We start from the raw sequence: 15997 nt of genomic DNA on the forward strand, positions 1-15997 counted from the left end.
GGAAAACAGTTTTCAATTCAGTATGATGATGGAAAAGTACTGAGTTTACAAAGACTCCCTCCCCAGCATCCAGAGGGTGATTATCAATTGCTTAGCTGGTGTGATTTAGCTCAGTCTGAGGAATGTTCGCTGATAAGGGAAGGGTATAGGAATTTGATTAACAAGAAATATAAGCATATAAGAAAAATAAACATGCCTCAGATTACATTGTTTACAGCATTGTACCATTTGCACCCTCCTCTTGTCATATATGACTTTCAAGTAGTTCTGTTGCTTTCAAAGTTCTTCATTATGTTACAAAATTAGTTGAGTAGTGTTAATTGGTGAAAGGAACTTATCTAAGACTAACTGTCGGAGTAAATCTCAAAGGGGGAGTTGTTGCAAGGGGTCTCAGACAAGAATGCACCCAAGGACATAAATTCTTGCACCTGTGACCAGCCCATCCTGGAGGAGTGCAGAGGAGGCAGCAGAAGTCAACTTAGACCAAGATAAGGAACTTTGTAATTGCAAAGGAGATAACGTGCTAAGCCAAGACCATATATGGAAGGAAGACTCAAGAGTTCATGGAAAGCACACTAATGGACATCTTTTCAACAACCACAAGGGACCACCAGAGACCATCCAAAATCCCCATGGAAGACCCCCCAAGAAGCCCACCAACTCAAAAGTAGACTAATTAGCATAAGAAGCAAGAGAATCACTAACAAATAGAGGACAGAATACTAATGAATAAGTTAGGTAACTTGTGAACAATGAGCACTAATTTGTTTTCTGAAATGTATAAATAGTAAAAAGTTCAGATAGTTGATGTGCATGTTAGGAGAAGAGATCTCTTGCACACCCAGCGCTGAATAAACAAATACTCACTTAATGGTCAAACTGGCTATTGAGTCTGATTATTACAGGTTTTCCTGGAATCAGTAGATGTTCTGGGTTTATGGTCATTAGAGAACAGAATCTGAGTCCTTGAATGAACAGAGAAATGGTCCACCTGGCTTCAGTTTCTGTCTCTGATAGCAGTCACATCTACACATTTCAGAACAAAGTGGGAAATACTTTGCACTAGGTACACTGGTCATAGGGTAAATAATGTGTTGAACTCAAATCACTGGCAATTGAATGGCTCCTGAAAGCTGTGGGTTTTCAACACTTCAGAAGTTTTATTCCTTCAAATGTAGCTATGGCAGTGTTTGTTATCTACATATGGGTATAGGTTCAAATGGAACAATACTGAGTATTTGGTGTCCTGATTCGTGTGTATTTTGTGACAATGTGTTCATTGATTAAAAAGAGGGATATATTTCTTTCATATTTCTCACCTTTGCATCTAATTTTTCTTTCAGTGTTCCCATTGTTTTTATGTTATAAGAAAGGATAGATAAAAGCCCTCCTCCATGGGTTATTTTATACAACCTTATATATATATATAAGGTTGTATATATATCTTTATAACTGGGCAACTACTCAGCACTGGAAGAGCAGGAATACTGAAAATCAGACCTGAGGAGAAACACATTTCAAAGACATGGATTTAGTACACTTTGATATGTACTAAAATGCACCCAACAAAATGAAAGGTTTGAAGAAGGCTTCCAAAACCAGTGCAGCAATGCTGGTCATTATGCATAGAAAAAAAAAATCTTCCTTTCAGACAAATTAAAAAAAAAACTCAGCACACCAAAACCCAATCCAAAATAGTAAAAGCTGAAGCTGAAGAACTGGTCAGTGAAAATTGCTCTTGCTTGATGATATTTTTCAACCTGGAAACAGTGTGTGCCTGTAAAGGCAAGGTAGGTAAACATCATTGGCTGCAAATGGCTAAGAAGAGTTTTGCACTGTGATGTTCTTACTTAAAGACTTAAAAGGGCAAGGGATTCAAAGTGAGAAAGTGCATGGCATCTGCTCTGTAGAAAATGTGGCCATATGACAAGATGTTTCTGGGCAGCTTGGAAGATATACCCAACCTTGTTTTTACTGATATTCTTGCAGAAGAGTTGTTGACAACAGCAGCATGCAGGTGGGCTTTGACAGTCCAGAGACCCACAATAAATGACACCAAACCTAAAAATTTCCTTTGAATAAGAAAGCTCTCTAGAAATTTGCTAAACAATCTGCCATGTTTGCTGCATTTTGTATTTGCATTTAATTTGGATTTTTTTGTAAGGCCTGAAAACCTGTTAAATGTTTTATGAAAGAACATGAATTCTTGTTCCAAAAGAATTAAATGTATGTATTGCTAAAGTTACTATTAACATCATAATTTGCACCTCCAGTAACTGCGAGCTGTCAATAACTGTCAGCGAAAGTAATAATTTGAAATGTTTTGAAATAACTATGGTCAAACTTTGCATTCCTGTTAACTGCTGTAGTCTGATTATCTTTGCTCTTATAATTTATTTTGCTTTTTACAACAAGCAAAATCATGTATCACCAAAAAAGAGCTTATTACAGATAGAACACAAGATAGAAATACAGACAGAAATTCTGCTTTGCTTATACTACATGACTTGTACTATGTATGACTTGTACTGTTGTTTGGTTGGTACTATGCATTATTCCATAAGACTGGATCACTTCTGTGTTATTTAAGACATTTCCAAAAATCTCGGGGTGGTCTGTAGGAGCTATGCTTTCCAGTCAGTGTTTTGTGTTAATAATCAGTGGTTGCAAATCTGTTTAAAAACAACGAAATTGTCAGAACAGTGGAACAGGCAGATTTCCTCAGATCTGTCAGGACACTGGAGATATTAGGGATAATTCATGGGAAAAAGAGGAGCAACATCTATTGAAGTTTTTGACTAAATAAGGTACTTTAGCTTTTTAATGCTTCACTCTATTTCCATAATATGGGGTCTCATTATTAGAAGGAAAAAAAAAATCACATTCCTCAGAGTTTTACTGAGAGCTTGACTACACAGAATGTCATGGAATTGGGCCACAAAAGTACATTTGCTCTTACATGAGAAGCTGGCTAGCAATTAGAGGTAATAAAATAACTACTTTAAGTCTGTAAGCACGTACAAATATTTCTAGAACTGTGGAGTATTAAATTGCATCAGAATATAATCTGCAGCAAATAGCTTCACTCTTTAGTTGAGATGTACCACTGAAACACATCATTAGAATTTTGTTACAGCATGTTCAAAGGGTATCTGGGAGAAAAGAAGGGGAAGATTGTATTTCTGAGCAGAATTTTCTCTCCTTCCCACCTACAACTGCATTACTGAGCAGAACAAAAATAAATCAGAACAACGTGTTTGTGAGCAATGAATGATCAAAAAAACTCAGCAGAGCAGGAATATGGACTGAGATCACTGATGCAGCATGGATGTGCAGCATGTTCAGTGCAGCATGGATGACAGTCCAATATTTGTTGCTTGCCAAATAAATAAAAAACCCCAACTCTTGCTTTATTTTGACCTTTTGATCTCCTGTTCTCTTTGTACCAACCCAAGCTTTATCTTATATCCCATAACATTCTTCATCAACTAAACTAATTTGGTTTGTTGGATTTTTGTCTATTTTTAATTTCCATTGACCTCTTGGTAGAAATTGTACAATCATAACTGGGGGTTACATGAAACAAGAGGTTTCATCAACTTCTGTGAAGCCAGATTTTTACCAAGTGGTATAACTTTCTGTGACTGTTTGGCATGAGCATTGAAATGCTACCCTTATCTCTCAAAAATGCATGTTCCTCTTCCATTAACATAATTCAGTTAAACAGATGTGATCTCAAGATCTAAAGGTGGGACCCCTAAGAGCAAAACTCTAGAGAGTTTCCAATGTGAACTTTCTTCCCATGTAGCTCTAGAGTAACAGACATTAAATGAAGTCTATTGAAAACAACAGAAAATCTCCAGTAAATTCAAGGATTTTGGATTATGCCTTGTAAATGTAATTTTTTAGCAAAGAGATGGAATCAAGAAAGGAAAATCAATAGATTGCTAATATCCATACTAATAATGTATGAGTAATCATGACCCTAACAGTTGTGCCAGATCGTAACAACCTCAGACCAGTTTCTGCAAGAAGGGGTAGGTTGAAGAACTTTTTTCTTCCACTGGCTTAGTCAAAAAGGAAGAGTATGGCTCAAGGAAACAGATGGAAAAATGTATCTGACAGCTTAAGTAGTATTAATTCTTTGCAGGTGCAGCATTCTGCTATCAGCACTGATTTGCTGTATTTGAAACTGAAACAGTCATAGCAGCAACAATTTTATTCAGCATCACTGCAATTACCTGACTATAAATAGGACAGGCAGAAGCTCAGAGTAACACCTTGCCAACAGGGCTGCTTTTTCATCCCTTCTAGGAAGAGGCAGCTACAGGCCAGCACACTGTGTAGCTACCCCCCCCAGTAAGCAGCTCATTCAGGTCTCATCCTCTCCCATTTTTTCCATCTCCTACCTCTTTCCTTTTAGCAGGTTCAACATTTATGGGGAAATAAAAAGAGTACTATATGTATGGAAAGATTTCACAAACTAAGTATCACCATTCTCACCTTACAGATAGTGTAAATGAGGGAAATTAATACTCATTTAACATCTGCCCATTGCATACCTGTTCAAAGGAGCAAAAGGAGATGACATATTTTCTTATCTTTTCTGGGATTTATCTGTATCACCAAAGCATGTAAGAGAAGAGAACTGCTACTCCTAAGTAATGACATTCACCCTTCCAGGTAAAGAGACAAGAAGGAAGCAGGTCTAGGGAGGAAATCTCTAGCCTTTACCACCAACAAGAAGGAACTGGAGACAAAAGGGACAGCACAGGTTATTTCTCCCTTAAAAGTGTGATATGGGAAAGAGACTTCCTTGTGTCCAAAGATCACAGCATTTTTTTCTGTTCTTCAGCAACAATTATATGCAGGTTACCTCTCTTGCTTTGGTTAAAGTAGAATCATAGAATATCCTGAGTTGGAAGGGACTCACGAGGATCATCAAGTCCTGGCCTTGCACAGGACAGCCTCAAGAATCACACCATGTGCCTGAGAGAATTGTCCAAATGCTTCTTGAACTCTGGCAGGCTTGGTGCTGTGGCCACTTCCCTGGGAAACCTACTCCAGTGCCCAACCACTCTCTGGGTGAAGTATGCTTAGCTTGTGATCAGCCACATATATGGTGAGGGATTAAGAGAGCAACCGGTATCTTTTACCCTTTGTTCTTCTTTCCTCTATTTTTGCTTCTTCTCTTATAACAGGGCTGGCAAGACTAACAGAGAAAATGACAAATGTGGTCTTGAGAACATCCACTATATATGAGCACCCAGCAAGAAACTGCAACCCACATGGGTAACAACACAGAGCAAGGGATGTGCTGAGGGCTGTATCTTGTTCCGCTGCCCAGGAGGTCCAGAGCACCAGGAGTTTCTAGATACTGGCAGACACCTTAGAAAGTCTTGAGTTCTGGGTTGGAGATACCTGCTGTTAGGTAAGGTAAAACTTCCTCCAACTAATGCTTTGGCCAGCTTCGTAATTTTTTCTGCTCAGGAGAAGCTTCACTAAATTCAATGAAAGGGAAAGCATACTAACACTAAACAATTTTTCCATTGACTTTAAATTAAGACTTTTCTTGAAGAGAAACAAAATGCTATTGAGAGAAGTGGAATTACTTTTTTGAATAAGGACTATTGGGAAGAACTAAGAATATTAGCTTTAATTGTCAATTCATAGTAAGGACAAGTTAGAGCAAGACACTTTCCAGAATACTCTGAACAGCTGTCATCATCTGCTCTTAAGAAAGATTAAATTGACTGGAAACACAACCGAGAAATCCTTTATAGAAGACATGGAGAATGGATGGCTTTTCTAAGGGAGGATAGGAGACAGCACACTCTTAACAGAATGGAGGCTGAAAAGGACTGTTCTCTCTAAATATCAAGTCTTGAACAGCATGAAAGAAGGTGTATTTAGGCTAATGTTGGCTCAAAAGCAAGTGGAATAAATTATCTAAGAATAAATTACTCTCAAAATGCAGAAAAACTTTCTAGTACCAGAGCAGGGAGATCCTGGAAACACTTGCTCAAAGCAGTAGTAGGATCAAACAAAGTGTTCTGCTTTCAAGTGGATTTTGGTAAGTATATTGATGAAGTAGCCTGAAATACAGAACCTGTTTCAAATGATCTAGCACGTCCATTCAAGCATTATGTCTTTGAAGTTACCTTAAGCTACATTCAGAAGACCCACATATGCAACAAGCCCTTGTGCAAAGTCAAGAATTACATGCCAATGCCAGTTACAAAAACTCGAAGAGCTTTTACTCAGCCCTGTAGGCAAACAGTTGACCTGCTGGCAGTCCAGCTTGTGCCTAAATTTCAGGAGTTGAAAATTGTTTTCAGGCAACATGTGATCAGACTTTCACCCATCTAAACTCACAAAAAATTCCAAGCCTTTCAATTAAACTGACTTTAAAGCACATATATGAAATACAGGACACTTGAATTAATTTCTTTCCATCTCTTAGCCGTCCTAGAAGACGCATGGAAAGATTCAGTCAGCTGCTCAGAGCTGAAAATTTTATGAGGTAGCAAGATATGTAGAAGTTATTCACTGTAATTTCTTCTTGCGAATCTAGTTCCAATACTTCTGTGGAACTAGATGATTTAGCTAGGATGTAGAGAAAAAATTCAGTTACAATCATCAGCATTTTATGGGTTGTGCATTAGTTATACCACAACAGAGCTTTATCTGTTAGCTCTGTAATGATCCAGTGAAGTTTCTTAGTTTGAGTAAACTCCAAGTGAACACAACTGTATTACTTGCATGGTCAGTGTGACTTCAAGATCAGTTTAGCCACCTCTGTAGTGTGTGCAATCCAAAGCTATAAACCAGCAGAGCCCTAATTAGCTTCCCAAGTAATCTGATTTGTCAGCCTTGTGTGCTTCCAGAACTGCTATGTTGTACGAAGTTAAATACATCGAGTAAGAATTACTATGTCTGTAGATGTAAATTGAAGAGTGTCAGCCCTTGGGTCAACTTTGTCATATAAATATTGTTACAACGACCCCAGTATCATGTTTGTGCAGGCCAGCTAGCACTCTTCCTAGCAATGCCCAGGCATCATTTGAAAGTTGGCATGGTCCAGAAGCAGAGAGGTTGCAGGCAGCCACTGTGCTTTAGAGACTAACAGGATTTAATTTTGTTAACATAGTCAGATCAAAACAGAAGGAGTTTTGGCACTGTAGGAATACAGTAACTCCAGCCTGGAACCTGCCAGACATGGAGTGACTCATGCAGCCATTGCTTCTGCACCATGCTCTGGAATAGGGTATGTTAACACACAGGCAGTGCTGAATGGGAGACTGATCTCTCCCGCTGAAGTCCTGTGACCAGACTACATAGTCCTCAGAGTCTGGTACAGGAACAATCTATTGGCTCTCAATAGCCAAATTTGGCTGGGTCAACAGTGAGCTAGTGCTAACAAGACCAGTGGTAAACAAGTTGGGGTACAGATGGGCCTCTTCCCACTGTTCTCTGCCACCATTCTGGTTGCAACATACCCTATTAGCTCATTCACAATACAAGATCCATGCAATGTCTATGCATGCATTGGTGTTAGCCTTGAATTTAGAGGTTTGCCCAAAGCACCAGTGACTCTGAAGAAACAAGCCCAGGTTCACTAGGTTCAGTGTTGAAATATATTTAGCAGCAGTTCTGGACACTTGAGGCCTCTGACCTGTCAATCAAACAGATTAATCTAAAATGTAAATGGATTTTATTTATGTAGATGTGTATCTGTATATGCAGATAGACAGATAGATAGCCCATATATGTGAATGTAAATGAGAATCATGTGATAAAATTTTAAAACTTTTAAATTATTAAAAATTAACATATTTCAATACAAACCTCATACAAGACAGAAACATTTTGTATATTTGTTCCAGCTTAAATTTTACAGCAGAAATAAAGCTGCAAAACAGAATTACAGACCACAATTAGCTGTTCCAGTATTTGTTATCCAGCATTGTGATGAATATAATACCAATGTTACAATCCTCCTTAATATATGCAACATTTACCTTTTTCTTTTCAGTCAGAGGAACACTATTCTCATAAGTGCACGCCACGATTAGGTCAAACCCAATGTATTTATGCATATCACTATATGTTATTGGCACATCACAAATGAAGTACAGAAATATACTGGATGTTCACCTGCAGGAATAGCATATAATTAGAAAACAGAACACTGCAACTGCAAATTCTTTCATTATTATTATTTTGGGTGGGGAAAAAAACCACTGAAGCAATGCCATGATATCTGACATCCCTATTTGAATACTGTCATGTAAATACCCCTGCGGGACAGACACACATCTTATCTGAAGTCCACTCAGTGCTCATTTTCAGAATGTGTTATATAGATCTTCTTTCAGTGTGAAATAAGCTTGTCCTCTGCTTCCTCAGTCCAGAAGAGTCATTAAGAAAAGAAATTTTGCTCCCTGGAAGACAGTAGGGACTATAGTTTATAATGAATGCACTAAACCAAGTAGCGTTATCGCTGGAGAGGTGAATAGTCGTGTAACTTGGCCCACCTTGTTGCATTTGTTTTTTGTTTGTTTGCTGGGTTTTGAAAGTCATTTACTGCAAGACACTGAGAAACAGGAGATAAACACAGTTAACTCAGCCATTCTTCCACAGTATTCTGCTTCTTCTTGCTAGGTCTCTCTTTCATGTACTCTATTTACTGCTTGGGTTCAAAGTTTTCCTCTTTGCTTTTTTTTAATCATGCATCACTTGGTTCACTCGTCCTTGCACCTCCAGCATTTGTTGTTTTCAGTCTTTAGTGACGATGTTTCAGTTATGAGCTCACCAGAGTGTAGATCATGCTGAATGTAAAAGAAACACACAATATGAAAGTATCCTTTTGAAGCACACAGAGCACTTTGATTTTTATAACCCTTTGCTGTCTATTCCTCAAGTCTGACTGTAATGGCCTGTGCTTTCCTTTGCATTCTTTCTATCTCTCTAAAGCATCTTAATTATGGTGTATTCAAGATGGGAATCAAAAGGCACTCAAGAAGTAACAAATTCATTATCGACATCCTACTACACTACAAACTGTGTTTGAGCTTTTTTAAAGCACGATCTGATGTCTCAATTTGAACAGCAAGCAAAACCATTTTTGCTTTAGCATGTTTGATCTTTAAAACTTCAACCAGCAACTCTCAGCAGGGCAGGGCAGGGTTTTCCATGAAACAGCACTGTTTTGATTGCTTTGGAAAAAAACTCTGTGCAGCAGGGTCACCAACTGGAGTGAATCCATATATATCAAGTGCAATTCTGAAAAGTGAAGAAAACATAGTGTGTTGCCACAGCTCCATTTTACCACAATTCTAATTCTGCCAATCCCCAGGGAAGCACTGTAAAACTGTATGTAATTTATACTATTTTATTTAGCACCAGGCAGTGGATTTTGGATTATGGCCACACTTTAGAATGAAGAAAGCAGGGCTCAGAGGATCCTGCACAACAGTAGAGTCCCAGCAGAAACACAAGACCACACTACATAGCTGATGTTGATCCCAGCACAAAAATCTGAAGTTAAAAATGCTTTCCTCTGCAGCCATTCCTTGCCATCTCTCCTTGCACTATCAACAGAGCTTGTCTAGCATAACTGCCATGCTTTTCACTCTTGGCCCCATGAAGAGAACTGGCAGGCAAAGGTGCTCAAAACTAAACCCACAAAGCGACTGGATGTAAACTCCTACTCAAATTCTCATGCCATATCCATCTTCATGTGAGTTAGGCACCTACCAGCTTCTTGCTCTCATGTGCAGACACATGCACATATACGCACACAGGTGAACAGAAAATTTTGTTCTCAATAGTATTTAAAAGGAATATTTTTAAACAACAACCTGCAGCAGTGACTCCTCAAGATAGGGGGATCAGCAGAACAGATATCAAACCAGCAATCAGAGGAGAAATAACACCTCTTCTTCCACCAGCATACAAACTTGCCTTACAGAGGGATGACTACATGCAAGACTGAATTGAAGAGGCAACTCTATGCAAATACATCATGGAAGAAGGAGTACAAGAAAGGCATCATAAAACAACACCTCCATTTAAAGTGTGTGAAAGTTTATTGTCAAGTGGTTTTTATAGTGTGATTACTAAAAGCACAGGGATTCTCCCAAGGCCTTACCTTAAATACGATTCTCATGTAGTTTTGCATTGGGCATTTGTGACTGTGCACAGAGGACATGTGAGAGCTGAAAGGGGCTGGGGGGACAACACACAACTGGGATGCATATCTTAATGAATGTGTCTTAATTTGGGGGTTGGATCATGCACAAGCTTACCTTGTCATGGAAGGGAGCCTACAGGAATGACTACAGGCATAGTGCATCCCATGTTCCCACCCTGTGTCTACCTACCCATTTACTTATCATCTTGAGCATCACTACATCAGCAGGCACAGCATTTTTCTTATGATTCTTTTGAATCAAAAGGACATTATAATTTTTATTTGATGTAATGCCATTACATAACATTCACTATTTCATCCGTCGTAAGAGATTACATAAGGAACAAAAGTTATTTCCTTGGGTTGGCCTCAGTATTCTGCACTGAGGTGTCAGCAGTAAGTGGGTGTGCTTCCCTGATAAAACATCAGAAGCAAGTTTTACGAGACTAAGGAAATTAGCCAATTGGTTCCAGTAATTTCTAAATACAATTTTATAAGTGAAACAAAAAGCAGCTACTATTTTCTCAGTGAAATGATCAGACTTACCAGTAGAGATAGTAGAAGAAGGAAAGGAGATAGAAAGCTAGCTTACACCAGGCCTCTTTTTGACAGTAATTCAAGGTATCTGCATTCATGACTGCAGGTGGGTCATATGCTAGCTCTGAACTATCTGCTGGGCAACGAAAATACCTGAAAGAGCAGGAGAAGATATCTGGAATAACTCTATAATAATATTCTATATTAACTATGTGCAGATATACACCCTCCTGATCATCAGCTCAGAAGACTACCATCTTCCATGATATAGGAGGAATTTCCCTTTCTTTGTCAAGTCTCTATTTCCACACATTGTTAAAATCAGGATGCTAGTCTAAACACTCCTTTCTTGTAGAGCTAAGCAGTTAATGAATGTGGACTTTTTATGTTCTATTAATTCTTTAGATTGAAACATACCACCTCCCTTTATAGTTATTTCTGGCTTACTCACTAATAACTTACATACTGTGAGTGACAATATATAGTGGCTTGTGATCACAGCATGAAGGAAGGATTACTGGGCTCTAACTGCATCTACACAACTGATTTCAGACATGATGAAAGGTGGCAGTCTTAACCAGCTGGTAGCTAAGTTCCTCCAACTATGAAAAGGAAATAAGCCAGTATGGAGTAATATAAGAACTGGCTGACGACTGTTTTCTACATTTAGTCCCCAGCAAAGTTAATGAACTGCTTTAATATCAGCAGAAATCAAATTAAATTGTTATTTCTGTTTCTCTGACACATAGTAAACATTAAAGATTGCTGATTGCTTATAGATAGACAAGAAAAATAGATAGATATAAAAACCCCAACCAAGTGACCAGCAGCAAACCTTCCAATGTTAGTCACATCAAATTACAATCACTAACGAGACTGCAAATTCTTTTACAGAGACCTCAGATGAAACCTTGCTTAATTATCTTCACTGGGATGAAGATATTACAGAGTGTCTTCCCATGGTTTTGTGCAGAACTTTACACAATGAACCCAAGCCCGTGTGTGGTTAAAGCAGCAGTAATTATGCAATATTTATAGCAAAGCACATGGAAGAATCATGGAGAGAAAAAAGGAGAATCAAAAGTTCTCCCCAAAAGCTGATACTATTACTTAGTCTGATCATTTCCCTTTTTCAAAAACTTTTAAAATTAGTATTATTCTCACTCTTCGGTTTTTAACCCTTGTAGCTTCATTTAGCTTTCTGAGATCTATACCAGCACTCTAACTTTATCACATGACTCTGAGTTACTGTGATGCTTTTGCAGAAAAAAATGGTAAAAAAGCTGCCACTTTTTAGTTCTCAGTGGAGATAATGGTTTTGACTTCTTTACCGAACTATTCTTCTGCTACCATATGTAACTTTGTAACACAAAGAGACCCTGACAGACAAAAATCATCTGTGCTTTTACAAACTTTGTGAAAATGCAAAACTATGGAAGACTCCAGACTGACAAATACACAAACTGATGTCTCTTGGTTATTTTCAGAAGCAACAGAAGGCTGATCCTCCACTAAAATGCAGAGGAAGATGCAGCAGCAGCAGCAGCAACTGCACTGCCTTGTCTGGAAAACAACAGGAGGTCTTAACATGGTCAACTCTGGAAGGCCCTCAGTGAATATAAACAGGAATCAGAGATCCAGAGTGAAAACACTCCCCAGTTCTTCATGTGGGCAGGGTGAAGACAACAGTTCTGCATCAACTGCAATCCCTATTCCAAGAGTCTCTAAGAGAGAATTCTCTTGCAGAACAGAAATTCCCCATTGTACAAAAAGAAACAACTTATTTTATACTGAAAAAGAATCATAAAGCTGCCAAAGAAGATGAGAAAAATATCTGTGAACCTACCCAGTCTCTATTTCATAATTTCAATAGAAAGGTTTCCTCGTCAGGGCTGAATGAATAGGTCTGAGCTCTGCCCTACAAGTCCCTATCTGTGAAGTATGTAGAGCCTCACCAAGTTCTGCTTTGAGATTCCAGCCTATTTAACTTTCATGTTTTCATTCAGCTGTGATGAGTGCATCCTGACACCCCTTGGCATATTTATATGTTAGCAACTGAAAGTCATATTTATTTATATTATTATGGGTTTCCTTTACCCGACCTAAATGTTAATGAAAAATACTCCCTTCTTCTCTGGAAACATAAGTTTCAGCTGCTTATATGCAAATGCCTCTAGCCAAAAGATATTCAGCCATACTCCTATCACTGTCCTTCACAGTTCATACAATTGGCATGTGTTCTGAGTTGGCAAGCAAGGCTAACAAGCAGTCAGCATACAAAAGATGGGCTTACCTCCAGAAGTGATAAAAAAGCAAAGGAACATTTAATCCCAGTGTGAGCCACTCCTGAGCACATAGAAACATTATGCAGAAAAGACTATGGATAGAGTACTCTGGCAACACCAGCTAAAAAGAAAGGAACAGAATAACAGATGTCAGTAAAACACCTCTTTGATTTTAGTCACCTAAGTAGTATTTCAGAAAACAAATCAACTCTGCAAGTCTTGCATGTCTCCTGTGTGTCTGTGTCTGTACCTAGACACACCTCAGTTGACAGACAGCTTGGTTATGAGCAATGACCACAAGACTCAGTGCCAGGTTTGTTCAGGTTCTAACCATGTCTGTACTCCAAGGGCTTGTTGAGAGGCATGGGACAAATCATTTGCTGTCTTTGCTGGTGCTCCAGATTTATGTCTACAAAACATACATTATATTAATGTCTCCCTCACAGAAGCACTGTGAGACTACATGAGTATCAGTAAAAGTTTTTGAAGAACTAAGTTTTATTACTGATGCATTCAGAAAGGAAAAAAAAAAGCTACTTCTGAAGCTTCACTTCTATATTGGAGGAGCATTGGAAAAATAAAATGCTGCTTCAGCCATTTTGATACGTTATATACACCTCAAAGAGATCAAATCCATTACTCAAGTCTTGCAAGCTAAAACCCACTACACCAGGAAACTCACTCCCTTAGAAAATCCATGGCTCCCTACACTACTTGCTTCAGACCCACAATGATTCTTTCTATTAAAAGAGAAAGTGAGTGGGCAGCTGGCAGAAGCAGAAATTTATGTGATGTTGATTCAGAGTAGTTATTTCAAAAGGCATTTTGCTTTTTTTATTGCTTTCCCATTTCATAGCTGTCTTTCTTCTCTTGTTTTCTTCCAATGGCTTTTCTCAGCAATCTCTATATCTTTTCCTTCAAGTCATAGAAGAGATTAATTTCCAGCAGTATCTATTTCTTAAAGCTAGACAAACCCATACACAATTCATCTACATCCATTGCTGCATCTAGGAGTTACACCAACCAAAGGTAAATCAAAAAATGCATTTGAGGGCTTCTTTTGATGTAAATTTATTTTTATCTGTCAAATAATTAAAGTGAGTCCTATTTTTTTAAAACAATATAAAACCTCAATGGCTCCTCCCAGTGTCCACCTACTCCCATACAGCTGTGCTGCAATGAATTCCATCTTCTTGGTTCTAGGAGCCTTTCCACCTCACATGGAATATATATTTTTAATTCATTTAACTTCAGTACTTGTACACATTTGGGTATCTCTGTGTCTATGCCCTCAACTTAAACATTCTCAAAAGCTTATCTTATGTGGATGACAAATCCTAGTACAATTATACAGTTCTGTTTCCAGATGGTAGTTACACATCACTGCTGGATCTTTCTTTTTTTCATTTTTAGAATGTGATTTACAACATGACTATAACCTTTCCTCAAAGAATGATTCATCTTAATCACAAATTGCTGAAATGCTAGGGCTTGGACAGTAGGCCCAAGCCAGAGTTGACTTATAGATGAATTCTGTATTCCTTGTGAACAGTGCTTCTTTGTGCTAGTTAACTAAACCACTTAATGTAGAACACAGATGCAGATAACCTTTGCACTGGGTATATATCTGTCCAGGGCCATACCACCTTCTGCAAGACATCTTATAGATAACCTTGGTATAGGTTATATACTTGCCTGCGAAGTATTTTCAAAGTCATGCCCTGTCTATAATATATCTTAGGAAACTCCACCACCAGGTGTTATCTGCACAAACGATAAGAAACTGCAAGTTATTTTTTGCTTGCTAATCTGGACCCTCTTGCAGCGACTTTGGACCCCTCACCTACAAGTGGACACACTGCGTAGGACTTCCCAATTGCTGGGAAAGGCTCTCCAAACCCTTGCTGCAACCAGGGGCTCCCCAGCGACTGCGGATCTGGATGCTGATAAAGTATTCAGGCAATTGGTGATGTATCTTTCTTAATCACTATTCTTTCCTGTATGTAGTAATGATTAGGTGCATTACCTTTCTTATTGTCTTTGTTGTTTGTGCTGTTTGTATTAGAGCTTAGTAAACTAACCTTATATGTAAATATATTATTCATTTTCTATTATCTTAGAACACCAATAGTAAAATAAGCCAATTCTTTTCGTTGGCGTCTGTGTTATTACTGTTGCCCCCATCAACTGGCAGAACAATTGCAGACAAGAAAGGCCTTCATGATGTATGTGTACCCACTAAACACCACAACACTTAAAAGCATATTATATTCATCACCACGTATTTGATTTCTGATTCCAACACAAACTTAGCAAGACTGCAACCCTGGTACCTGATCAGTGAGCCGGCTTGTAATAATAGGGAAGGAAACCCATGGTGAAAATTTATGCAGAGCCTAAAAAAAAAAAACCCAAACCAAAAATCTGCAGTGAAGCTAGAAAGGAAACAAAGGAAGCAGAGGACTCTCAGAAACAGGCTCACTTTCCAGTCACGGTTTTTAGTGTAAATTAAATCTACCTATGCTTTTGATAAAGCAGCAAATGGGTCATTTATGCCTTTTCACCCTTTTCTTGGAGTGCTATGTTCCTGCAGACATAAATAAAGAAAAGGATTGGTGCTGATTATTGTTTCTGAAGTGAATTCATGCGAAGAACCAAAGTCCAGCCTGCAAAGCCAATTACCATTTATATTCAGGTGATATACCTAAGAGACCAAATATAAAAGGAGGTGAGAGAATTGAAAGCATACAGTATAGCTTTGTAAGTATACCTCACAGCAAGGCTTGTGAGGTAAAGTAAACTAAATAACTAAAATATAACACAGCCTCAGTTCTTGGCTGTAAGAATCATCCTGCAATTTGATGTGATATCCTTTGAAAACAATGAAAACTTTGTATCAACTTCAGCAAACATGGGGATTCAGCTCCTGAAGAGAAGAAAGCTGGCTGACAAACCAGCAGCAGTCAATCCTTCTTGTTCC

General features: G+C 38.4%; 1 protein-coding gene across 1 annotated transcript in view; it reads right to left on the reverse strand.

Moving 5' to 3' along the window:
- Positions 1–8803: 8803 nt before the first annotated feature.
- The window catches only part of LOC103805167 (protein cornichon homolog 3), a gene marked incomplete at its 5' end in the record, with an annotated part of 23151 nt that continues 15957 nt past the window's right edge, over positions 8804–15997 (reverse strand). The window contains 3 exons of the mRNA XM_009077803.1: positions 8804–8831; positions 10742–10885; positions 13026–13138. Coding sequence (XP_009076051.1) covers positions 8804–8831; positions 10742–10885; positions 13026–13138 — 285 coding nt within the window. The remainder of the gene's footprint in view (positions 8832–10741; positions 10886–13025; positions 13139–15997) is intronic.

The sequence above is a fragment of the Acanthisitta chloris genome, unplaced genomic scaffold, assembly GCF_000695815.1.
Source record: "Acanthisitta chloris isolate BGI_N310 unplaced genomic scaffold, ASM69581v1 scaffold3717, whole genome shotgun sequence".
Lineage (NCBI taxonomy): Eukaryota > Metazoa > Chordata > Aves > Passeriformes > Acanthisittidae > Acanthisitta > Acanthisitta chloris.